General features: G+C 38.4%; 1 protein-coding gene across 2 annotated transcripts in view; it reads left to right on the top strand.

The window, feature by feature from the left end:
- Positions 1-27,283, top strand: part of ZNF385D (zinc finger protein 385D) — a gene marked incomplete at its 5' end in the record, with an annotated part of 434,342 nt that overhangs the window by 72,905 nt on the left and 334,154 nt on the right. Inside the window, one exon of one of the 2 annotated variants that reach the window (XM_080639318.1) lies at positions 18,397-18,675. In XM_080639318.1, the coding sequence (XP_080495444.1) occupies positions 18,397-18,675 (279 nt within the window). Of the gene's footprint in view, positions 1-17,756; positions 18,676-27,283 lie in introns of those variants that run through there. The other variant, XM_080639317.1, reaches the window with a different exon arrangement.

Here is a 27,283-nt window from a genome sequence, read left to right as displayed (position 1 = left end):
ACATGTTCTGACCATGGTTAATGCAGAGTTGCTCATAAAGAAGAAATCAGAGTCAAATTGAGTAACTACAGGGAGGCAGCCTGTGGGACTGTGAAGAAAATGAGTTTTGACTTCATGAGTTTCTGGAAGGCCAGCCTTATGGTGTTCTCCTTTCTCTTTGTTCCTTGGCATAATCCTGAAGTGCAGTTCTAAGGTCTGAATGTCCCACAATTTACAGAGTTACTGTTATTAAAATGGACACCAAACCATACCAAGCTAACATCTGCGGTGGCAAAGTGGATTTCCTCTAGTTGCATTTCTTTTTCTATATATGTATATAAATATAATTTTTTTCCTTTGTCTTCACTGGTCAACCATTAGTAGAAAGGGTTCTTGTTTCATGTGGTGAAAACAGAAAATCCTTGCATGCATGCTGAGAAATATGGCTGGTTATGAAGGTAGTTAACGTTATCAAGTGGTTACCTCCAGGATCCTCTGCTTTTCTCACTCCTGCAAATTGGTGGAGCCCAAAAGTTCATCAGAGGGTGAATGTGGCAAAGTCAGTGTGAGAGGAGAGCTCAGGGATGGAATAGCTTTGTTTTGTTATACTCTTTTATGCCAGAATTTACCATGTTCGATCATACATTTTGTCAGGGTTGGTGGTTTTCATGTCTATGGTGAGCAAGAGACTCCTGCAGGCAGAAATAAAAGGATCTTGTGTCATCATTTGTCAGTGCTAATCCCTTTGCTGACAAAATGCTCTCTTGAGTAAAGAACAACCTATGCTGTATTCACAGGTGTGATAAAATATTGTGCCATTGTGAAACTTATATCTAGGGTGTTGGCTGCTTGCTTTCATTTCATACTTTGACACTTGGGCACTTGTTTTTTCTAGTAGGCTTGTTCTCAGAGAAAATCCACCCTCCTTCTGATACCTCTTTCACTGGTTGAAATGGTGACAGCACGAAGAGTGGTAGCTGCTTTATCTCTCACTTTAAACTCATAAGTGTTGAACATGTGTTAGTAGGTGCTGTACCAATTGGCTGTAATAGGAGCACATTCTTGTACAAAGCAAAATTTGAAATACAGTGATTTAATATTGCTTAAGCCAGAAGACCCAGAGGCTTTTGCTCTCCTTTCTCATTAAAATTTAAGTTTGTGCAAGGAAAGTTGAAAAAGTGTTGTCATCTATTTCTGTGTGAAAATGCTGACTTTGGCCAAGCTCTTAGAAAATTTCCAGTCTTTTTGACCCCAGATGATTAGCTCAAATGGCCGTGTTGATAGCTCTTTCAAAAGCCTTGGATATCTAAATCTGGATATATATTTACATGTATATTTTATTTTTGTATACATAAATACATGCAATAAATGATAGTTTCCTGTCCTGTTTGAAGTTATTTATTCCACACAAGGGTTGAAGCTAGTTATTAGGACAGAAATAAGTGTGCTCTGTGGCAGATGATGTTTCAAAAAAGTCCATGTAGACTCCTAAGCGGTTGGTGGCCATTCAGAATGGTTAACTTCCTAAAGCCATGTGGTTAGTTATTTGTGTGTTACAGATTTTTGAATTCTTCAATACTGAAAAATTGTGTCTGTAACAAAATAATAAAGATAGAAGTCATAGTGCGCTACAAGGAGAAAACCAACTGCTCTTTCTGCTTACTTCTGGGTACATACTGTGCAACTCTAATGGACAAATTATTTTATTTTTTTCTGGTTTTTTTCCTTAAATAAACACAGATCATTGTAAAAAGTCTTGATATAGTAAGAAGTATCCAGTGTAAAGTATCACTGCATTGGTTTGTGTGTGAATTCTTGCAATGAAAGTCTGAGTTTGTTGAACTCTGAGCAGTATGTGGAATGAGATTTAGTGAATGAAGAGTAGTAAGTGCAGTGATCAATAATCAAGGGATTTGTGGAAAGCAGTTGGTGACAGTGAGTGTGTGTTGATTCCAGATGTGTATGTACTGTAGGAGCAAGGTGTGCTGAAGTGGAAAACACTGCTATACTGTGAGGTAAGCCATGCCTGTTTGCTTTCTACCAGTGAATGTTGATTGCAAATGACATCAATGGGCCAGATTTAAATAATGCTAAGTAAAAGAATGATGATTTTGTCTAATCTATGGAAATGAGAGATTGGATGGAGTAGTCTCTCGTGTGCAGTGGCTTAGTGGAAGGTCACTTGTTCAGTTGTTTGGTTTTAGGCTGTGTTTTTGATGGCTTTACTTACTTGCAGTGTTTATTCTTCATATGACTGTGACAAAATGAAAATGTGACAAAGATTTCAAATGGATTGCCATCAAAATGAAAAAAAGTAAATGAATGTATATTGAAAGGTGTGGCTTTTCTGTTGTCCATAGCACAACAATTTTTCCTTCTATAAAAGAAGATTTTTTTCAGGAAAGAAACAAACCTGACAGTATTAAGGTTTATGATAGAAGTAGTAATTTGACATAATATTTACTTCTGTTACCTTACAGATCTTCTCAGGAAACTAAAACCAGCTGATTCATGAAATTAATAATGAATGTATTGTAGCCTTTTGAATCATACAGTCAACAATGAAGTTTTAGCTATTGTAGCCTTTGTACTTTTTCATCATTAAATGTTTCCCTTTTCTGATTAGAAAAGCTTTGCAGTTCTGCAAATCTTTTGTCGCATAAGAAGTTCTTAGTCATTCAGGTGATCCCATTAAAATTCACTGAGACTGCTAGTGTGAATAGTCTGGTAGGCTGTGTTTAAATTAATAAAGGAGTCTCATTTCTGTTCTAGAGTAGAGGTATATCAAACACTGCAAGTGCTTTAAGTGTTCTTTAACCCCAGCTATAAAAGATAGCATAAATTTGAAAAGTGACAGTTTCTATAATGCATGGCAAGAACAGCAGAAATAATGGTGACTACTGAGATGCTGAAATCACAGCATGAATTTTGAGGCAAAAGGAAAATAGGGATCTGATTGCTTTTCTTGCACGATTTGTATTCCAATGTGCCACTGACTTCAGTGACTGTCAACCTGACTTGCATCTCAGTAGAAGTATGTTTATCTTGCCGTTTTATGAAAATATGTTCACTTAGATGTCTGGTTTTTAGTAGAAGGAGCCCCATGTTATGTAAAGCTCTGTCAATAGTTGGGGGTCACTACTATCCTTGTATTTAACGCTTCTATAACTTGTCTGAAAAAGATGATTTAGATTGAGGTCTTGTTTATGTCCAGTGAGGTCCAGTGTTTTAGATGATGAGGTTAATCAGTGAAGGTATTTTTGAGGTAAGTCTTGAAATACCAGGCCATTCAGTATTCCGTCAAGTGTTCTAACCTCGTGTCCTAAAATCATGTTTCAAAATGAGTTAATCCTGAAAATTTCATATATATTTTATTCAGTAGCCTTAGATGACCTTCAGTGCTAACGAGTATTTAATGTCAAATAAAGCTGTCATTCTGAAAAGTGGTCGGGTAAGTCCCAGGGATTTTATAAACTTATCCTGTGACTAATAGAGTTTAAAAGCTTCTTCATCTGAATCAGCAAAGCTGAAGGAGGAAACTTCATAGGTCTTACACAGAGCTTTAAATTCTACCATGAGTGACTTCTCAGTGGTTTTCAACAGCTTTAGCCTACCCTGACAGGTCAGGAGAGATTGCAGATGGCTGGTGGAGCTCGAAATATTTTACAGACTCAGCAGCAGTACTTTTTGCAGATCACAGTGGCTGAGCAAAGTGCTCAGGCTTCTCAAGAGCAGCAGTTCTGGGTCTGTGCTATGAGCATTTGCCGCAAAGTGCTGGACTGCTGCAAAGGTCTCCCAGAGAAAGCTGGAGAGAACATGCTTTCTGTGTGTTTTGTGGTTTTATTTCCAAACTTTCTGTGGTTCTTTTTCAGAAGTTTGTATTTTTTCATTATTTTTTTTTTAAGGACAAAAATGACTTCCAGTCATGTGAGGATGTTTCAGAAGTAAGCACTGATGCCTTTTAATTATTAGCAACCCATGATGTGTAAAGCCTAATAAAAATAATATGGTGGTAGAATCCTGAAGGTGGTGATCCAAGAAAACTTTGCACAGAAAGGATATATAAATATACATACATATTTTTTCTGTAAAACCGAAACACCTTTCTTAGTTTAGAAGCCCATTTTGTATTTCAACAATGGTAAGACACCATCATTGACTAATGTGTTCAGAAAGCTCCTGGGCCTCTCTGGTAATGTTCTAGATTTTGGAAGATATTGCTGGAATGTATTGCAAAATCAGCAATTTTTACAAGCAACGTGAAGCAGCAGTGCCTGCTCTATAGAGGAGCTATGGGTTTGAAGTTACTAGTTTGCCCATGTTTTCCTCTATTTCCATATTTTCATTTTTGAGCTGTATATGATGAAATTGTAAATAGGTAACATTTAAGAGATCGTGGTTCAATAAAAACTTAGAGAAATAATTTCAAGCCCTCCCCTTATACTTTACCCTAAAAGCTGTTTTAATGTGTGTAACTTATAAAAAATATAAGCAAATTGTCCCCAGTATTCCCTACCCTAATTTTCCATACATGAATGTAATAGAGGGATGAATTACACTTGTGGGACAGTAATGCAAGGAAAAAGTTACTGCAATAAATGTCTCACTGCTCAGTAGGTCCTCTTAGGTCCTGATAGTCTGTGATACATTTTCCTGGACATACACTCACCCTGTGGGATGATGGCAATCATATCTTGAAAATACATTTGCATTCACTAATAATGAATCACCTGAATTTATCTCAAATAAAAAAATAAATCATCCCAGTTTCTCTTTTCAGTAATTAGATCCCTTTTGCACATTTTTTTTTTGATGCATAAGCATTTCTATAAATGCATTACATCTGGGTGCTGTGATGAAAAGGTTATTAGAAATGTGACACAGACAGGCTTTTGTGTTAAAATAATACCCCAGCTGTGAAAGTGAAGCCTTATGTGGGCCATGTGTGAATGTAACAAAAGAATTTAGTTGCTGCTGTAGGATACTGTGTCATCCTAGGGGAACATGAAAAGGTCCAGGTATCCCAATTTGTCTTTCAGAGTTTTACTGATACATGTCAAGGACAGTCTGGTTTGCTAAACATTTATCTCTGTATCCCTAGTACTGATGAACAGATTGAAGTAGTTGACATGAAAGAACATTATAGTCGTATAAGTAATAGAGGAGCTGACAAGGAGAGGTGCCATGCTTGACCTCATGCTCACCAGCAGGGAGGGGCTGCTTGGAAATGTCACTCTCCAGGGCAGCCTTGGTTGTAGCTATCATGAGATGGTCCAGTTCAAGATCCTTAGGACAGTGAGAAGAGTGTGCAGCAAGCTCACTGCCCTGGACTTCAAGGGAGCAGACTTTGGCCTCTTCAGGAACCTACTTAGTGAGGTTCCATGGGACATAGCCCTAGAGGGCAGGGGGGCCCAAGACTGTTGGTTGATATTCAAGGATCACCTGCTCCAAGCTCAGGAGTGTTGCATCCCAATTAGAAGGAAGTGCAGCAGGAGGGCCAGGAGACCTTCTTGGATGGATAAGGAGCTGCTGAGGAAACTTTGAGGGGGGAAAAAGAGGCTTATAAAAGGTGAAAGCAAGGACAAGCAGCTTGGGAAGAATACAGAGATGTTGTCCGGGAAGCTAGGGACCAGGTTAGGAAAGCTAAGGCCCAGTTAGAATTAAACTTGGCTAGGGATGTGAAAGATAACAGGAAGGGATTCTATAGATACATAGCGAGTAAAAGACAGACTAGGGACAACGTGGGCCCTCTCTGGAAGCTGTCAGGAGAACTGGCTACCCTGATTTGGAGAAGGCTGAGGTTCTTAATGACTTCTTTGCCTCAGTCTTCACTGACAAATGCTCTGACCACACCACCCAAGACTTGGAAGGCAGACACAGGGACTGTGAGAATGAAGACCTTAGGCCCACTGTAGGAGAGGATCTGGTTTGAGGCCATCTTAAGAACCTGAATGTGCACAAGTCCATGGGACCTGATGAAATCCATCTGCGGGTCTGAAGGAGCTGGTGAATGAAGTTGCTAAGCCACTGTCCATCATATTTGAAAAATCATGGCAGTCAGATGAAGTTCCCAACGACTGGAAAAAGGGAAATATAACCCCCATTTTCAAGAAGGGGAAAATGGATGACCCGGGGAACTACAGACCAGTCAGTCTCACCTCTGTGCCTGGCAAAATCTTGGAGCAGATTTTCCTGGAAGGCATGCTAAGGCACATGAAGAGCAACAAGGAGGTTGGTGACAGCCAGCATGGCTTCACTAAGGGGGAATCCTGCCTGACCAATTTGGTGGCCTTCTATGATGGGGCTACGGAACTGATGGACATGGGTAGAGCAGTTGACATCATCTACGTGGTCTTGTGCAAAGTGTTTGACACTGTCCAGCATGACATCTTTGTCTCTAAATTGGAGAGACATCAATTTGATGGGTGGACCACTCGGTGGATAAAGAACTGGCTGGCTGGCCGCATGCAAAGAGCCAAAAAAATGGCTCAATGTCCGGCTGGAGACCAGTAACGAGTGGTGTCCCTCAGGGATCGGTGTTGGGACCGGTCTTGTTTAACATCTTTGTTGGTGACACGGACAGTGGGATTGAGTGCGCCCTCAGCAAGTTTGCCAATGACAGCAAGCTGTGTGGTTTGGTTGATACATCAGAGGGAAGGGATGACATCCAGAGGAACCTTGACATGCTTGTGAGGTGGGCTGATGCCAACCTGATGAAGTTTAACCATGTCAAGTGCAAGGTCCTACACCTGGGTCAGAGCAATCCCAGGCATGGTTACAGGTTGGGCCGAGAAGAGATTCAGAGCAGCCCTGCAGAGAAGGACTTCGGGGTGTTGATCAATGAGAAAATGAAGATGAGCCGGCTTCAGTGTGCGCTCACAGCCCAGAAAGCCAACCGTATCCCAGGCTGCATCAAGAGGAGCATGACCAGCAGGTCGAAGGAGGTGATCCTGCCTCTCTATTCTGCTCTCGTGAGACCTCACTTGGAGTATTGTGTGCAGTTCAGGTGTCCTCAACATAAAAAGGACATGGAACTGTTGGAACAAGTCCAGAGGAGGGCCACAAGGATGATCAGGGAACTGGAGCACCTCCCGTATGAAGACAGGCTGAGAAAGGTGGGGCTGTTCAGCCTGGAGAAGAGAAGGCTGCGTGGAGACCTCATAGCAGCCTTCCAGTATCTGAAGGGGGCCTATAAGGATGCTGGGGATGGACTCTTTGTCAGGGACTGTAGTGATAGGACAAGGGAGAATGGGTTAAAACTTCAACAGGGGAAGTTTAGATTGGATATAAGGAAGAAATTCTTTACTGTGAGGGTGGTGAGGCACTGGGATGGATTGCCCAGGAAGGTTGTGAATGCTCCATCCCTGGCAGTGTTCTAGGCCGGATTGGACAGAGCCTTGGGTGACATGGTTTAGTGTGAGGTGTCCGTGCCCATGGCAGGGGGGTTGGAACTAGATGATCTTAAGGTCCTTTCCAACCCTAACTATTCTATAATTTTATGGTTCTAATATCGGGCTTTCATTGGTTGTCAAGGCATGACAGAGAAAATGCTTTTTAAGTTATATGCAGTATGTTTATACTTCTCAACTAAAAGTGCACAGTCTACCTCCCAAAAAAGCGAGGCTGGAAAGTACCAGAAATTATGTTCCTATTGCCATGAATGTAAAACTAAATGCGTCCTCTTTGCGAAAGAGAATGCAATCTCAAGGTGCAAAACCAAGATAAACAACAGTAACTTTCACCTGCTCTTGCAGAAACATCTGCTAACCTTTCCAAACACAACAGACTCTTACCCTGATGTGTTTGCACTGCTTGGAAAATGATCTGCTCACCATTAATTTCAACATTAAATGGCCCAGTGTGTGTAATGAAGCAAGAGAATAATAATAATACAAAATCCTTACAGTTGTAAATGCTGCTAAAGCTACCTGAGTATTTATAAGGTGCAGACAAACTGGGGAAAAAAAAAAAAAAAAAAGGATTACTTTTGTGGAAATATGAATGATAATATTCAAATAGAAGCCCTAATTCATCAAGCTTTTTTTAGCACAGGTGTTTGCAAAAGTGCATTTACAAGGAAACAAAATGTACAATATTTTGTTTGATCTGGAAATCTCTTCTAATTGAATTAAAATTGAACTAAACTAGAAAGAGCTCTTGCTCTTCTAGGTTCTTCTGCTTTAAATGTCTTTTGTTTAAAAAATACCCACATAACAATTCCTTATAACAAAAGTATTAAAAAAGGGAGAATGACTTCTAACTTTTAGCTGATTTTATATGTGGTAAACATTGCTGTTTTCTAGGGCCTGAGAGGGTTTGAGAATTCAAATCATAAACTCTGGCAATCTTGAAAAATTATCTTGCAAACTACAAGAAAATAATAAGTACTGAAATTGCTTATATGGAAAAAAAAATTACAAACCCAAATTTCTGACGTTCCTCTTGAAAGGAAAAGAAATTCTGAGTTTTAGTAATCCCTTGCTTGTGACCTTTAATTTCCTTTTTTCCACCATGGCTACATTTATTGCCAGTTTATTTTGCTCAATGTCTGAAGGCTGCATTTGATATGCTGATATGCATAACAAAGATAGTAGGGGATGAACTATCTGTCTCAAAATTACCATTCTCTATTCTGCAATGTTTTCCGGGGGGGATTTTTTTTTTTTTTTTGTTAGTAGAATTCCTAGAAAGCTTGTTCATGTGACTTGCGTTTTAATTCTTTTCCTAATTAATTTTGTAGGTGTATTTTCATCAGTATATTGCTGAAATACTTAGCCACAAAAGAATAAAAAAGTGAATTGTGTTTCTTAAGAGAGAACCTATCAGTAAAATAGAGACAAACACCGAAAGTTAATTCAAAAAATTACCTACTTGGATACAGTGGTTGCTAGTGGTTGTATTGGAGACAACAGAGCTCAGTTGTCTGCAAAAATTAGTTGCTCCTTATGCCCCAAAACTTGGCCATGCTTTTGCTTTCTGCTGAGATATAAAGATTTGACTGGATGTTTAGTTACTAGGAAAACAAAAGATCTTTTAAGGTGGTATGTGTCACTTAGAGGATAGCTGGGTGACTGGTTGTAGGCTGATTTCACATTAGGGAGTTGATCCAGAGAGGCTGAAAGAGGTGATTTTTACCTATGAAGTCAAAAGTAATATTCTTCTATCAGAAATATTGGGCCACAGGACTAGGGAAGTGATGGTCCCCCTATACTCAACACTGGTCAGGCAAGCCTTGTGAGGAGTGGCTGAGGAAACTGGGGTTGTTTAGCCTGGAGAAAGGGAAGCTCCTTATTGCTCCCTACAACTACCTGAAAGGAGGATGTAGCAAGGTGGGTGTTAGTCTTTTTTCCCAAAGGAACAACTGATAGGATAAGAAGAAATGGCCTCAAGTTGCACCAGCATAGGTTTAGATTGGCTATTAGGAAACATTTAGGGCTGTCAAGCGTTGTAATGGGCTGCCCAAAGAAGTGGCTGAGTCACCATTCCTGGAGGTATTTAAAAGATATGTAGATGTGGTAGCTGGGTCATAGTTTAGTGGTAGACTTGGCAATGCTAGGTTAATGGTTGGACTTGATGATCTTAAAAGTCTTTTCCAACCTAAACGATTCTGTGATTTTTAATTGCAATTCCTACAACAATTCTGTAGTTTTGTACAGGTTGATTGTCATCTTTTTCCTTTGCGCATCCTTTTTCCTTTGGACCCTACTAAATGGTCTTATTTGTATGTAGCTCAGAGTTAAGTTGAAAAATCTGCATTTTTTTCCTTTAATATCTGCGCTTACTTCCTGCCTTCTCAGAAATAATGCTTAACCCAAGATTTTGTTTAGTAGAGGCATTCTGAATTGCAAACAATCACCTCTGTGCCTTCCTTTTTGGCCAAGCCAACTCAGTGCTGTTGAATGGAATTTTGAGGCTGAGTGGAATTCCCAAATATGGAAAGCAAGAATGTGGAAAAAAATAATACACTTCAGGGTGCGTAGCAACACCAAATTTTCTAGGTAGGCAGAGCCTTCATAGCTTTGGTCGCTATGCCTTTTGCCATTTTAACCACTGCCTTCTATACACCGTCTGTACCACGAGATACCGCTGCTGGAGAGGAGGGTGAAGCAACGCAAACAGCCTGCTTTACCTGTGCGGCAAAAGCATCCCTAAGGACCTGGGTACCAGACACGTAGCTGATTACATGTCTTTATTTGGCCCTATTTTAGGCACAAATCTTTGTCTTCACAAGGACTATCTCTGAAGGCAGATTGAATAAAAAGCAAATGAGGGAGTTTTCATGGCTTGGCTTTGGCTGTAAGTCACCACAGTAGTGCTTCTCAGATTTTTAGAAGCTGATGTTTGCAAATTAATTGCTTGGCCTTTAAATAGTTCCAAACCACCCAAAGTGCTCCATTATGTTAGTATAGGCTTGAGAAATAGATATGTAGTACTAGCTAATTGAATAACATATGGTGTTGATTAGTGCTTAGCTCTTTATAGAACTCAATTAAAAAAATGTCTGCAGTATATTTTGAGACTATGAGATGTCTGTTGGTTGCTTCTGGCATGAGGGAACTGCTGAACCAAGAAATGATGAACTTCTGTTTAGTTCATCTATAAGTTCCTTTAGGAACTCGTGGTGCACGTGACTGTGATGGGAGATAGGCTGGAATCTGTTCATTTGCAGCAGTATTGAAATGCAGCCTTTCCTGAAAGATTTAAGTGCTCTCCTGGCAAAACAAAACAAAAGCCCAGGCTTTTTTGTTTTCTCTGCTATTGCTCAAGGTATACAAATATACAGTGAGCCTATTTCAAATGGATAAAAATCTACTCGTATAGGGTGCAGTTTGTAGAGATGCATTTCTTGGGAGGAATTCCAGGACACAGACTTTAAGTTACAAAGCCCTTCAACCCCAAATAACCTCAGTCTCCTCCCCCCTCATCCTTCTCCCTCCTTCCCCTTCCCTCAGCAATAAACATGTGGGGAAAACCTGTCTTTATTTCTTTCACTTGATGCAATTTTTGCTCAAGAGATTATTTTCCTCTCAAACTTCACAAAAATTACCGGAGATGATGATAATTATGATTTTCTTATTATTCACATAGATGATTGAAGTGGTATAATAGCTAACAGCAGAGATCAGACTGGGAAGAGCTGGAAGAAGACAGAAAAACAATAAACAGGAAAATAAGGTGTTTCTCTCTCTTATCTTTCTTTTTTCCTTCCTCATAAGCAACCTCTTCTACTGTATCTTTTGTGGATTTTTTGAAGAGAAAATTTGGTAAATAGTGGCTTCAAGCGTGACATGTGCTGTTTGAGATGGCAACAAGAAATACTGACTTCTCTCTGCAGTTTTGTCACTGACTAGTAATTTAGCTCTTGGGTGCATGATCTGACAAACTCTTCCTTTACTTTTTAGAAGCAAGTTATGGTTATTCTTACAGTCCTAAAATTCTTAGTAGAAAAGCCTACCAACAGTGTAAAATTATTTAATGCATATATTTTCCAGATTTTTGTCAACAGCTTTCATTGTATTGTATACTATTTTGTATTTATTTTTTATCTGAAGGACAGCAAAATCTGAAAAACTCAGAACAAAGGGGGTCTTGAAAAATCAATTATCTAAAAAATAAATCCTTTCCGATCCCAGTAGGTTCCTATTCCCCTATAGCTCTTCCACTGAAATGACGTTCATTCATCCATCCAGAGAAAACAGATGAGGCCTGCAGCGTATCCTGAAGGTTACTCAGGTCATTTGGGAGGGAGCTGCACTTCAGTGCTTTTCACCGTGAGTGCCCTTTCACCGTTTCCACATTGTGTGTCCTTCTCATTATGTGCTTGTAACTGCCACAGCAGCAATGTGTAAAATAGAGCATTCATGACCTAAATTGCTCTGGGCTCAAAACCAGGAGCAAGTGCAACCCTCCTCAGAACCGTAAGGCTGCAATGTCAGGACCACGTCATTCAGTGATAATGGGGGTGGAAGAGGCGAAAGCTATTTTGTTTTTGTGTTCCTGATCCTTCCCCCGGGCTGTCCTGCCCCCTCCATCCATGTGTAAAATAGATGACAATATGTTCATTTTTAAGCTTATCCCAGGTACAAGTGTCAAGAGCCTACTTTTTTTTATTCAGTGAGGTCAATCTAGAGGTTGTAAAAGCAAGTTAGTTGTTACTGGCTTCTTGTTAAAGGTGCCACAAGTACCCAATGCAGCAGGGATTTTTGCGAAGCATAAAAGGCAAATAGGGAGTCCTTAGCATACAGACACCAGTTTTGGGGAGGTTTCTGTCATATATGGGCTCACAGTATGGAAGATATTCTTTAAAGGCTAATAACGAGGGTCACCGTACTGCCATGGTTGTCACCAACCAGTAATATTCTATCACTTGACAGATCTAGCAACATACTTACGAAGTTTGAAGAGATTTGAAGATTCTAGTTATTACCAGAAGGGTGTTTGTGTAGCGTGCCTGTAACATTCCCCCAAGATGTGAAAACTGACAAGGTGATAATTAAAGAGAAGATCTTGATAAGTCATCGATCTTTTTTTTTTTTTTTTTTTTTTCTTTTCTTTTCTCTTTTCTTTTTTTTTTTTTTTTTCTTAAACATTGTGCTAGCAACAGTTTCTTTGAAAGCAGCTGGTATCTCTTGATATCTGAAAATTGTGTTTTATTATTACCTGCGAAAGTTCAGTCTTTTTAACATTTTCAGAGGCTATTATGGCAGGCAGAGTGAAATTCAGCCCATCTAACTTGAGATCTACAGCAGACATCTGCAAAGGAAGAGGAATATATGTTTCTAGGAAAAAAACCCACCTATGTTTATAATTTTGGTCTATTTCACAGGAAGATGACTCTTTCCATAGGCCCTTTAGGTGAGATTTACAGTGACTGCAGAGTCTAGGGGTAACTGAGATGCAAGCATCTATACCTTTGATTCCCACTTTAATGTCTTTCACAGTTTTGGAATGAAATATTAGAAATCCCTGAATATTGTAACTAGGGGGCTTTTTTCCTTTAATGCCTTGTCTGTATTTTTCTATCCTTCAGCTATTACAGGAATGTATTTGTTGTAGCAACCTGTTGGGAAGCACACAGGGAGATATTCCCTAAGATGTACTGCATCATTCATCAGTGGAAGGTGATCTGCATTGAGTACAACTGGCTTACCTACATAGTGGTCTCTTACTATTGGATTCATAAGTCTCTGTTGGTCTCTTAAATGTACCCAACATACTTGACTATTACATGTGCTGGGTCAGAGTCTTAGTGACTGAGACAGTTCTGTGCTGACAAGACAATCTGGAAATAGAACAGTTGTAATACAAATGAGCAAAGTTTCCTTTCAATATCCTTGAATAGAAAGCATGATATTTTCTTGCATTTAAGAAGGCAAGGATTGTTTCATGGGAAGGATGTAATTTCTAATCCCTTACTTTCAAGCACATTTCAGAAGAGAAATCCCCAGCAGCCTCTATGTTAGCTGTGCCAGCAAACACCACAATTCATAGTTGTGTGGCTTTTCCACATGGGACAGTTTTCTACTTCACAAAGCTATAATGTCATGCAAAGTTCATTTTAGTGGTAAGCATCATTGAGCCAAAAGTGAGTTCAGAACTCCAGGGAAAATAAATGTAAGCATTTATCCACAGTGCTGTTTCAATTGGCTTGAAATTTCGCGGTCTTCATCAGGGTTCCTAAAGGTTGAGAAGTTAGCTTTTTTTTTTTTTTGGGGGGGGGGGGGGGGAATGGGGAAAGAGTGGTGGAAGGGGAGGAGAGAAGAGAGGGAAAAGTCACCTGCAAAACTGATGGCTAAGATATGTAACTATTATAGTCAAGATTAACTCTGTAATATGGCAGCAGGGAAAGAGGGTTTTTATTTAATGCCTATTGATCAGACTGGTAAGATATTGATAGCAATTAAAAATTGCATTTTAAATAAAGATTATAATGTTTTCTTCTAACCATTTTCCATGGAATTTTCCAATAGAATAAACTAAGCATTCTTTTCCTTACTCCCACCAATCAAAATTGCTGCCTGAACATTTCAGTCCAAAAAATAAAGTATGCAGTAATGCAGGCACAAACTGAAAGTCTGCTGCTTTGCAAGAGTTAATCTGCAGCTGCATTAATTTAAACAGTGGTGGATCTTTACAAAATTTCACAAACTTGATGTTTTTTCTTCTTTTAACATATTAGTTGAAGTTGCAAATTGTATTTTAGAAGTATACCAGCAAGTTATACTCAGTAGGATGTCTCCCCCGTTATCCTTTGCTCTCTTTATTTCTTTGTCCTTTAAGGAATATCAGGTAGAAAGTACTCAATGTTTTAAACTGCTGCTGTTTTTTCAAATTTTTTTGTCTTCATGTTTGGGATTTTTTCTTTTTCCTCTCAAACCATTTGATCCAGTCTACATACTGAGTACTGCTATGTAGTGCTATTTTACAGCATCAGATCAAGTGGTTTGTACAGGTCTGTACTATGTCACCGTAGTCCTTTAGTAATACCATTATATACTCAGAAATCCCTTTGTATCTGTAAAGGAAATGGTGGCAGACTGTAATATAATATGTCTTCCTGAAACTTTTGTTTTCTTAATTGATATCTGGTCTGCAGTTACCATAAAATCATAGGATAGTTTGGGTTAGAAAGGATCTTAAGATCGTTAAGTTCCATCCCCCCTGCCATGGGCAGGAATGCCTCACACTAGATCATGTCACCCAAGGCTCTGTCCAATCTGGCCTTGAACACAGCCAGGGAGGAAGCATTTACCGCTTTGAGCAACCCATTCCAGTGCCTCACCACCCTCACAGTAAAGAACTTCTTCCTGAACTATCCCTACTTAAATTGTAATCTGTTACCCCTTGTCCTGTCACTGCAGTCCCTAATGGAGAGTCCCTCCCCAGCATCTTTGTAGGCCCCCTTCAGATACTGGAAGGCTGCTATGAGGTCTCCACGCAGCCTTCTCTTCTCCAGGCTGAACAGCCCCAACTTTCTCAGCCTGTCTTCATACGGGAGGTGATCCAGTCCCCTAATCATCCTCGTGGCCCTCCTCTGGACTTGTTCCAACAGTTCCATGTCCTTTTTATGTTGAGGACACCTGAACTGCACACAATACTCCAAGTGAGGTCTCACGAGAGCAGAGTAGAGAGGCAGGATCACCTCCTTCGACCTGCTGGTCACGCTCCTCTTGATGCAGCCCAGGATACGGTTGGCTTTCTGGGCTGTGAGCGCACACTGAAGCCGGCTCATCTTCATTTTCTCATTGATCAACACCCCGAAGTCCTTCTCTGCAGGGCTGCTCTGAATCTCTTCTCTGCCCAACCTGCAGCTGTGCCTGGAATTGCTGCAACCCAGGTGTAGGACCTTGCACTTGACATGGTTAAACTTCATCAGGTTGGCATCAGCCCACCTCACAAGCGTGTCAAGGTTCCTCTGGATGGCATCCCTTCCCTCTGATGTATCAACCGAACCACACAGCTTGGTGTCATCGGCAAACTTGCTGAGGGCGCACTCAATCCCACTGTCAGTGTCACTGACAAAGATGTTGAGCAAGACTGGTCCCAACACCGATCCCTGAGGGACACCACTCGTTACTGGTCTCCAATTGGACATTGAGCCGTTGACCACAACTCTTTGCATGTGGCCATCCAGCCAGTTTTTTTATCCACCGAGTGGTCCACCTATCAAACTGATCTCTCTTCAATTTAGAGACAAGGATGTCATGCCGGACAGTGTCGAAGGCTTTGCACAAGTCCAGGTAGATGACATCAGCTGCTTTGCCCTATCCATCAGTTCTGTAGCCCCATCATAGAAAGGCCACAAAATTGGTCAGGCAAGATTTGCCCTGAGTGAAGAATTATCCCCTTCTTTCTCCAGATTTGAGAGACATGTCTGAAGGCAAAAATGTATTGCAGCTCTAATGCCATCACAGCTTTCTAATGAAAGAGAAATCAAATCATAGATGCTCAATTTTTTTGTTTCCAAGGTGAAATTTCCCTTATTACTTTTCTGTGTCTCTGCTGACTGTGCATTTTATAATTGCTTTTTCTGGAACAAGATGCAAGACAGAAGTGTTCTGTATGCCAAAAATAAGAATCTCATATATTATTAGTCTGTTTTGACTTGCATACTGGAGGGATGCAGTAACATGCTAGTATACCTTATTAGGCTGCCAGCTTATCTATTTAAACGTTTCAAAAGGAATTAGATATGTGTGCACATAGTGTATAAGATTTGTTTAGTTTACTAGATTACATTCGCTTACAAAGTTTTACACCTTGGTTAGAAGACACCTTGTATTATAGTAATCCCATGCCTATATGACTAACACTATATGTCTAGAGGTATGTTTTACTTGTAATTTTAAATTTATACTGCTCTCTAGTGGAGAATACTTTCAATGCAAAAGTATATATGTATTAATGTACAGATGTCTATAAGCTGGGATTTCTGAAAAGTTACTGTCATCCAGAGCAATTCAGTAAAACTAGTGCTATCATGTTAGAATGTAATCCTTGTAATGCTTTGATTAAAGACTGAATGTCTAAACTTAAAAATATTTTAGACAGATGAATATACCTCTTTGGAATTAGCAATATCTCCAGCAAACTCTGCTGCTTCCTCAGGAGAAACCTCCTCTTTCCATTAGGAGAAATATGCTACAGATCTACTATAGAAAAACCTCAAGTTTTCCCCTAAGCTTCCAGTCTCATAATCTTATGGGAGAGTTGTAATTTGTCTATAGAAGTTCCTATCATCTGTTGGTATAATAGGTTTGATTTTATTAAATAACTGCTTTTATGCTGCTTTTTTGTTTTTTGGAGTTTTTTTGGGGTTTTTTTTCCTTCTCTAATTTTGCTTTGGAATGAATTCTTTAGCCTGCTTTTGCATCTCTTGCTGTGGGCAGTTAAAATCCTAGGTAAGAATTGACTATGCACAAAAAATGAAATAGTAATACCGACTGAACTGGTTGAGTGAGTTTTTAACGTACAGCAAGTGTGGAGCTTTTTCAGAACTGGATCTCTGCTTGCTTAAAAGAAATAAGATTTGTTACCGTAAAAAACCACAATGCTAGTTAGATAGCAAGCAAATCTGAAAACTGAGATTGGGACTGTTTTGAATATTGGTAGGTGTTAGATTTGCATCTTTAGATAAATTGATCTTTATGATTTGATTGGAAAGCAGTAAATGTGTTTAAATCCTTGGGAGGACTGGCAAAACATTTTGCTGATGAAATTCACAATATTTGAAGCTCTCTCAAGTGATTTGCAGTATTTTGATGTAATCAGACCTAAATCTGAAGGCCTGTTTGGATTTATTTTTAGATACTGAACCTTGTCTGGATCTGGGATCAAATGAGTCTGTAGCCCATTTTCTTGTGTTGCTGCAATCATCATTTTTGTCTCTAGGTTGACTGATGTGTCAGGTAGAGATCAAATAGTATCATTGTATTTAAGTCTGCAGTAATTTTGTCACTCAATGTACCGATCAGTTTCTTTGGCTAGACCTTCATTTATTCACTAAGTCTAGGAGAACAAGCAATTTAAAGTTTCATATGCTATATAAAGGTCTCATCAAGATGCTAAGTTAGTATGAGATTTTGCACTCTGTGAATAGCAAATTAGGCTTGCAGTGCACAGAGCACGTCACCTGTTCCATTTCTGCTCACCTTTAATCACAGAAACTCATGTTTACATTGGCTTCTCTTGAAGTTTTGCAGATGAGATGATCGTCTCATTTCTCTTGTAGTTGTTACAGTTTGGTATTAGCTGAATAGAAACTAACTACCAACGAATTACAATCCTGGGAGGTTAAGATAAGAAACTAATAGGACATGCTTATTGTTTGAACTATTTTGAATGAGACAAGTTATGAAACGGTTAGATGGGCTTGGAAGCATTCATGGGAATTGGAGAGGGGGTGACTAGGGGTTGCTAAATAATTAATAAACTTGGAAGTGGGGACTATGCATTTAAGTTTTGCAGAATAAAATATAAGGGGGTTATTTTTTCTTCTAGTAATTGCAACACATCAGAATATGTAAATACAGGAAACCCTAACTCACCTCCCCCTCACTCCCCCCCTCCTTTTTTTTTTTTTTTTTTCCTCCCCTCAAAGCATGGGTTTTCCATGGGCTGCAGTTTCCTTTATGGCATGTCTGCCTGCTCTGGCATGGGGTTTTCCTTGGGCTGCAGGTTGGCTATCTGTTCATGGAGGTATTCTGTGTGCTGCAGGGAGACAATCTGTGTCATCATGGCCTTCACCGTGGGCTGGAGAGGAATCTCTGCTCCAGTGCCTGGAGAACCTCCTTCGCCTTCTTTTCCGTTGTCTACAAGGCTGTTTCTATCACATGTTTTTGTTTGCAGATGTAGAAATCTTGTGTACATTGTTTCGTGTCGCTCATTGCTTATCCTTCTTATGTCTTTTCCCCACAGAAAATATGAAGAAGCCCTGGAGCCCTGATTTACCAGCTGATAACCAATCGTACAATTCAGATTTCACATCCGTCCCAGACAGAGAGAGTGAGAAAGAGTTACTACCTGATGGCACTGAAGGAAAGAAGGAGAGAGAAAAGAAACACACAAATTTCACTTTGTGTGGTGTTTGTAACATTCAGCTGAACTCTGCTGCTCAGGCACAAATCCACTACAATGGCAAGTCTCATCAGAAGAGGCTAAAACAGCTCAGCAATGGCAGTCTCAAAGGTGATAATGGTAAGCATTAAAATATGTATACCTTTTTGCCATTTTTTGAAGAGAGAATTGCAGAAATGTGCAGTAGAGTCTATATATGTGAGTCTAAAAACTTTTTAAATTCAGACAACAAATTTTTTGAACTTAAGACAAAGGCTTCTGGTGACCCCAGAGTGCTTGGTGTCATCCCTAGCGTGAGCATCTGGCAAATAGATAAAGGTATACCATCTGTGTTGTTAGAAGTGTTTTCATTTTATGTTTTGCTTACGTGATGATGTTAATTCGTATTCGTTCTCATTCCATTTGCATTTTGATGGTTTTCAGCATAATCAGTGATGTTCCATATTTCACGGTTGACTAGAAAGGTTATACTTGCTGAGGGTAGGATTGCTTTTGATGAATGTAAGGTGATTGCAAAATAAATTGAAACAAATACGTTACACAGAACAAATATATTCCCAAACTCATTTCACTTTAGTCTGCTAATTCAGGTTCAACCCATAGCAAGCATATGTCTGTTTAAAGATCATAACTGAAGTCAGAGATGGAACAAAGGTTATTTTGGTTTTAATTGATTTCCTTGGCAGCTTTGGGGAAAGTATTTTATAGTAGGTTGCATGTTTTCCTATCATCAGGGTGAGTTGTATGCCTCAAAGAAAAATATTTGTGGCTTTATGTACAAAAGTAGATAATAGAGGCAAATGATGGTCCCTGACAGGAAAAAGCAGATTACTGGGTTATAATTTTCTCAATGTCATAACAGGTAGTAGTCAACTTTGCTGCTCTATGGGTGGAGTTGTACTGTATTGCACTCTCTGCTTCTATGTACTATGTCACATAAATAATGGTTTTAATATGATGTGCTTAGGGCTTTCAGACTCTCTCTTCAGACCTCACACTTTGCTTAATATTTTGTGCCATGAGTTACTTCTTGTCTGCAGAGGGATTTGCAGAACATGAGTCCTTAGATAGGTATTTTAATAACTCGTGAGGAATAATGTAGGTATGTTACTGAAGTGTGTTGGATATGAGTGCTTTTCTGTGTAAGAGATGTGTTGCTCATTTCCTTAAAATAAAACAATAAAACAACCACTGAGCAGCACAAATCATTTTGTGCTTACGTGGCAGGACTATAACATGTGCCACTGTTCGTAGTTCAGGCTTATGAGGAGTACCACTGCTATTAGTAGGAGTTGTGAAAATACATAAAGATTGATTTCCTAATTTATTAAAGGTGCAATATGGTTATCCACAAATGCATTTGTTCTAGCAAAATAAACAAAGCCTAATGTTATTGCTATCTTTGTTTAAGGTAAAATCTTATCGTTATTTTTAGCACAATAATTTTGCTAATGGTGGAGTGTATTTTTCTCCAGTTAATTTTTCTGCTTTTATCCATGGTAATGAAAAAATTAGTAATTAAGCAGTGCTGAAATTAGTGTCAGAGGGCTTCAGTCACGCTTCAACATTCATATTTTGGCAGGGTTTTTTTTCCTTCTTAAAAGTATCCCTGCATCATGTGTACCTGCATCCATTTGTAGACAGAAAATAGCAGATTGACTATCTAGCTCTTTGTTTCAAGGTGCAGTTATTTTTTGTGGTTGCCTGAAACTTGAGGTTTTTCAAATCTGGCAGATCTTTGAGTGTAATCAAAAGTAGCACTTAACTGAGAGAGCTACGTAGGGAAGAGCATAAGGGAATGATATTCCCATGTTACTAGACTTTGAGATTTCATTTTTTTTTAAACTGAACATTAACTGAAATAGACACCAATATTAAATATTTCTTGCTAGAAGTCAGAACTGTATTACAGCTGAATGTCTGAGTAACCACCCCTCTCCCCACTTTGAACAGAGACCTTGTTAGAGATCCCTTTTGTAAGTCAAGTAGAAATCGGAACTTGACAGACTTTCCACAGTAAGTTTTCTCAAAACTGGTATTTATGAAATATGGGCAATGTTTTTCGGACAAATGAACTTTTTGTTGATGAGACTCCAGGAAGCCCAAGCAACACATGACCATGATTAAAAAACATTATGACTTGACCCTTTCAGTTTATCATGTGCACACAAATGACACTTTTTGAAGGTCACTGAAGTAACTGTTAAACATGTATGGTACAGTTTATTCAATGTACAGTCATTGGTGTACGTATGTCATTTATGAGAATGGTATTTCTTGTTTAGAAGTCTGATCATCACAGAAGGCAGCTGTTATGATCAATGTCCAGGTTAATGGTCTAATAATTCGAGATTAAATTTTGCTGTAAATTAAAATTAAGTAAAGGCTCTGCTTTATGAGATATCTTCCAAGGCTTCATCATCAGTAGTTTTTCATTATATCTCATGTTGAATGAGTGAAGTGTTTGCACTATGCACAAGAAAACCCTGTTTCCAAATGCAGCAATTCATGGACTGTACTATGGGTTGTATATGTTTTGCAAAATTGTGTGTTTGCTTGGAACTGACATATGTGGAAAGGTTGGGAAAAATACTGGAATTGTGACTTACTGTTTTGCTTTATCTCTGAATTATTCCCACAGAGCAGCCAGGTTTATGTGTTTCATATCACAAGGGCTAATAGAAATGCTGAACTGATTTGTATGGAGCAACAGCCCATGTTTAGTTCCAAAATAATCTGTAATGGACTGCTGAACAAAGGTAGGGTACAGTTGTATTAGCATTTGACTATGTAATTAATGCTGTCATCATCTTCGAACTGTGTGAAATAGCTTTTATCTGCTAGAAGTAAATAACAGAGCATGCTACTATACTTGAATATCTCTGTGGAATTTCATAAGGTAAGTTACTTAAGCACAAAACCTATTAATGTCTGCAAATATACAGTTAATAAATAATGTTGCTTTTTACCGCACAATGCACATTTCTTTGCTCCTGTGTTGGTATCTGTGCTGAATTTGCGCAACTCACCACATTTGCTCTAGAAGGTTTTGCTAGCTGCTTATTTGTCAGCTTGGTAGCTTTATTGTATGATACCCGCTTGGTTCCTTCCTGGGTGCAGAGCAGCCTCAGAGCAGCACACTCGGCAGTCACAAAAATGATGTGAACCCATTGTTTCATGTGTCATTACTCAGTACAGTGATTTGTGATGACTTCACATGACATAGTGAGACATCAGCACTTCTATTACTGAACTGTATGTGCTTGGGAATAACACAGTTTTCTGTGTTGCTTCTTCCTAATAATTGCCTGTTATGTCACTTAAAAAGAATTCTTACGCTTTTCTCATTACACCCTATAATGCAATCTTCTTGATGGTGATTTTTTGCCTTTCTGCTCTAATACATGCAGTACCAAGGTGACAAGGAAGTCAGAATCTTGAGGAAGTCAGATCTTGAGTAAGTTTGAGGATTAAAAGAGAGCAAAATGAATTTTGTATGTGGTCTGCTGACATTGTACCACTTCTCACAAAACCAGACTGGAAGCTGTGGGAAGAGGTGATCTCTTGTGGGAAATGGTTTATTCTGACCAGTAGAAGCAAGACTTGTGTTTCTACTGACAGAATGGAAAAATAACTGTGGGTGTGAATGTGTGGCAGTACCAGAGAGAAAGCTGATATTTCTAAGACTTTTATGTAAACCAGAATTTCCCCTGTGCTTTCTTTTCTGTAAATTGCTGAATGAGTGAATGAGGCATGGTTAGGGCAAAACCTAAAACTGCTTGCCTCTGCAATACTTCCTACAATACATTAGATAACAGGTGGAAAAATAATGGAGATGAGAAATGGCACAAAATTAATAGAAGTCCTTTCACTTTAAAAATTGGTTTCTGAAACATTATGCTTTTAAAACATAGGAACCAGAGAGGCATTTGGCAGTAATTTCTTTACCTAGCTCTTTGGATTCATAGCCCAAACAAAAGGCTATCCAGTTTAGCAAGTTTCATTTACTTTCTTTTAAACTAAACCTACCTACAACTTTTTTTTCAGTGAAATTTCATCTTGGAAAAATCTCATTATGCTGTGAGCAAGGACAGTGAATGCATGAAAGAAAGGAAAAAGATCAGGATTAAATAATCCTATTTATTTACTCCTTGCTAACTTCAAAAAGCAAAACTCTTAATTCAACTGTAGGTATTATTTAAGAATGAAGAGTAATTTGCTACAGTTATACTGACATGTACCCTGAAATATGAACAAAATTTGTTTCACACATATAATTTTTTTTCGACTGCATTTGGTGATTGAATGTAGTTTCCTACACAACTCTTGAGATAAGAATTTCATAGTATCAATGCTGTAATTTTTTTTTGCACACTGATCATTGGAAAATATTTAATCTTTTGCGATTTTTTTTTTTTTGTGTGTGTGTGTGCAAATCCAGACTTTTTACTGTCTTGCAGGTAGGAAATCCAGAATACTCACCTAAACCACTTGCAGAGTCTCCTCCTTGCACTTTTTTGTTGCTGGTTCTTTTCTAGTTGTTGCTACACTTTACACTTCTGCTGTCAAGTTTTTTGATTATGAAAACTGGCAGCTTTGGGGCAAATAGAATCTTACTTTAAGGTGGTAAACTACCAAGCTACAGCTTTCAGGGAAATGGTGTCACCTGCTCTTTTCATTACATTAGTCCTCCTTTCAGAGACAGAGGATTGGATAAGGCATTGAGTGATGGAGGAAATCTTCAGACAAAGTGTGTTTTCCTTCAGAAGAAGGCATTCTGTGTTTGTTTCCTGGGAAACAAGCATTGTCACATCAGTCTGAGATGACTCTGGAAATCATGTCTCTTGCAAACTTTTTTTTTTTAATTTTCTGATGCAGAACCTCGTGGCCAGTTAACAGTAACTCCAATATGTGTTATCCACTGGTTGTAAGCCTCTAGTTTGTGGGTTATAAATGCCAGTATTTTGTAAAGAAGCAGAGCAGGTTCCTTCAGGGCATTCTGTAATACTTCCCAAATATGCAAGCTGGAGATCTCTGGACAAGCAGGACTGGCTGAGGGCAGTGTGTTGTCACTTCCACTGCTCTCAGATGTAAATCTTTCTTCTCATTCCAAAACACTTGTTTGTTTTCATCATGTTCCTATTCCATTTAGTGAACGTAGTTTCTGCTTTTAAGAGCACTTTTACAAGCAAGATATGCTTTTAGAGCACTACTTGTGTTTGCAGAATTATTTTTTTATTATTTTCGGAAATCTATACCCACCATCTGACATTATAGCTAATCACTAAGTTTTATCACGTGGTAACATGGGTATCATTGAATGAATTAAGTTTAAGAAAGAGCCAGCTCACACCAACCACATGCATGGTGTTCATATTTCCCCTAATAAGTGCACTAGGATCCACTTGGTTTTGTGAATACACAAAAAAGGATGGGTGATAATTGTGGACAAACTCATCATATGTGTGCAGATATCCATTGTGGACTTGCTATAGTTAGCTGACTGCTATCGATCTCAGATAAATACAAAGGGATGTCACTAAATTTTAATACAGACCAATCATAGGTAAACCCTAGCATTGTAGCAAGTTGTGGGGAGGCTGGGGAGAAAGTTTGATGAGTACACCTGGAATAACTTCTGTAATGACATGAAGTCACTAAGATCACTTATATTTTAGCAATCCTCAAAACATCATTATATATAAATCCATTATTTTGGATTTGGGGAGGAGAAATTCATCGTATTTAAACAATTTTTCATGTAGTGTATCTGGTCTACTGATTAGCATGACAATGAAAAGTAATAATGATATAGGAACCTAGAAAAATGTGGTTAATTATGATTAGTTCTTCAGAAGCTGGGGGTAAGTGGAAATGGCTAAATATGCTTAAGATGGTATTGAAGTTCCTTATTGTTCATCAAGGGCACTTAAGAATATGCTTATGTCCTTTGTTGAAGTATGTTTTTTGTCTCAACTGGCAAATTCCTTTCCTTTCCACCATTTTAGGTGACATCTGAATAAAACCTGCTGTGACAGTTAATTATGAAACCATTTCAATTATATGAAGAGTCTTAACCATCAAGAACATCTGCCTAGGGTTTAAAAAAACCTCTTAACTGTAGGTTGAAAAAAGTTAAAAAGAATTGGTTTTTTTCTAGTTTTCTGCCTGAATGTAAGACTGCACAGGTTCACTTTTTATATCCCCAGCTGTTTATCTTTTGGATACCATCCCAAAGCTAGATGTTTGTTAAGTTGTCTTCATCAAAAGAACATGAATGTTCATGAAAAATTTCACAACAGTGTCATACAGCTGGAAGAAATTCAGAGCCCCGGGTCCTTGCTTTGCTGCCTTCCAGCAAAGGTTTGTAATTGCTATGCTAAGGCAATAGGGGCTGAGGTACTTAAAGGTTCCTTCAACAGCACACAAAGATTGCTGTTATATGCAGGTTAAAGGGTGAAAATCTTCACCCACTGTGTGCCTGCTTACTATGTACATTTTATCTTCTTCCATGCTTCCAGTTCTTTTTCTATGTGTTCCAAATGTTGTTCGCTCATAGTTCACTTGTACTTTTTAGACATTTATGTCTGCATGTCTTCAGGCCTTTATGTTTCTTCTAGATGTACAACACTTTTTCTTCTGTGTTGACAAATGAATGCCCTCTTAGTCCTCAAATCTGTGCTTAAGATATGCTTGCAAAAAACAGGAAATAATGTAATCTTACTCTCTTTGCACTTCTGCCTAATACCAATATAGTCTCTTCTTAGGGCTTCAGGCTAGATCTATTTGTCTGAATTGGTTTGTCCTTCCATTTTAAAGTTAATACTGTTTTAGGTGTGTTGTCTTAATGTTTTCTGCTGTAGCATGAATATTGATAATCAACACTAAATGAGCTGTTTAAGGTTCAGTTACTCTGGGAGCAATCCATGTCCATCTGTGGTGTTTCTGAACTGTGCTGAGATGCTGGTCTGCCATTCTTTGCTCCTCCCTGAGTGTGGCACCAGTCTCGTTTCTAAGAGTTGGCGTTTGATCTCTGCGTACATGTACAGTTAACAAACTGTTGAAACCTTTTTTGCAGGATCTCCATTGAGTTCTGATTATATCACGGGGTCCAATATAGATTATGATGACTATGGCTTTCTTCCAGACCTTCTCAGTAACTTGTCATCTTTTAATGTGATGGGATTTCTTTTTTTTCTGCCCTGGCATCTGGTGGCAACAAATCATCTATGAGTCATGACAACACACTAAGTTTATCAACAATTCCTGGTATTAATTTCCTGAGAGCTATCTTTTCCAATATTCAGTTATTTTCCTTATTCCTCAGTGAGGCTGCAAAAGGAAAATTTTGTATCTCTCATATTATATGATTTTGTTTAATTTTTAGGATATTACATAATGTAAGGAGAATTTTTAAAGTATATCTGAATAGAAGAAAAATAAAGAAATAGTGACACACATTTTGGTAATGCTTTTTCTTATTTATGACTTTTTACTCCTTTGCTTGAAAATATACTGTTTTCCTCATAGTCACCTCACCGAAAGCTTTAGTTGATTTTTTATCCTCTGACATGTTTCACCATAGGGAGAACTATCTCAAGTTTAGTGTTTTAAGACCATCTCCAGTGAAATTAATTATAAAACTCCTGTTGATTTTAAGAGAGGGAGGTACGTTCCACACTCCTTTGAGAAATTAATTGATGAATTAATGTTAGCACATATTTATGCCAGTTCAGTTTACATCATCAAGGAAGCACCAATTCTAATCTACAGTTCACACTACTACTGTGGGAGTGAGTTAATTTGTATAATGTCTTCCCTTTGTTTCTCACATTAATGCTTATACATTAACCTGGCTGGAATCCCCATGCAGACAGCATTGTAGATATGTAGACATCATCAAGAATTACTCTCAGTTTTCCATATATATGAAATTAGCTGGAAAGATACACTAATTATAAGCAAAGCAGCTCCCTTTACTAAACTAATTCTTTGTCCTGTAATCAAAATTTAATTTCTTAACATTCTTTTCTAGACATTTTATGTCACGGTAATATGTCTTTAAATGCAAGCCTTTCTAGTGGGGATAGTATGAAATTTATTATATGGAATATAACATGAACGTGTGACTTTTTCACTATAAAAGTAATATTGAGGCTTTAGCATTATAATGACTTTTAGACTAGAACCAAAACCGTGACATAATCTCCCTCTCTGCTGGATCCTATGATGTTTTAGAAGAAATGAGAAAGTTAATGAAAAATAATTTTCTGATCAAACATTTTAAGAGCTTTAAGCAATTTCATTCGTAGCTACGTACAGTGAAAGAAAAACTGGAAATGTCAAAATTACTCACTTTGATATCTCTGAGTACAGTTGGTTAGCAATTTTGTGAAAGATTATTCAAAAATGAAATTATTATTTTTCTTCTGTTGAATCTTTTCTATTTAGAATTATTCTTGGGAATTCTTAACTCATTTGTCCACCTTTTTTGCCAAGAGAACCCCATCCCTACCTTTGAGAAATTCTCATTCCATCACAGTAGAACTACTAATACTGTTAAAAAATGCATAAAAAAATTCCTCCTTCCGCTTCAATTCCTGTCCTCAAATTTGGTAGAGATTTGAATCTTTGCAGCTTATATTGTGCATAGATGTTTTCCCCCACTGGGGAAAGGCAGAATTTGTCTTTTTGTTGGTCCTCTGTTTTAACTGTTTTGATAATATGC

The sequence above is a fragment of the Psittacula echo genome, assembly GCF_963264785.1.
Source record: "Psittacula echo genome assembly, chromosome: 2".
In the NCBI taxonomy this organism is placed as follows: Eukaryota; Metazoa; Chordata; class Aves; order Psittaciformes; family Psittacidae; genus Psittacula; species Psittacula echo.
This window is presented reverse-complemented; position numbering and strand designations above follow the sequence as displayed.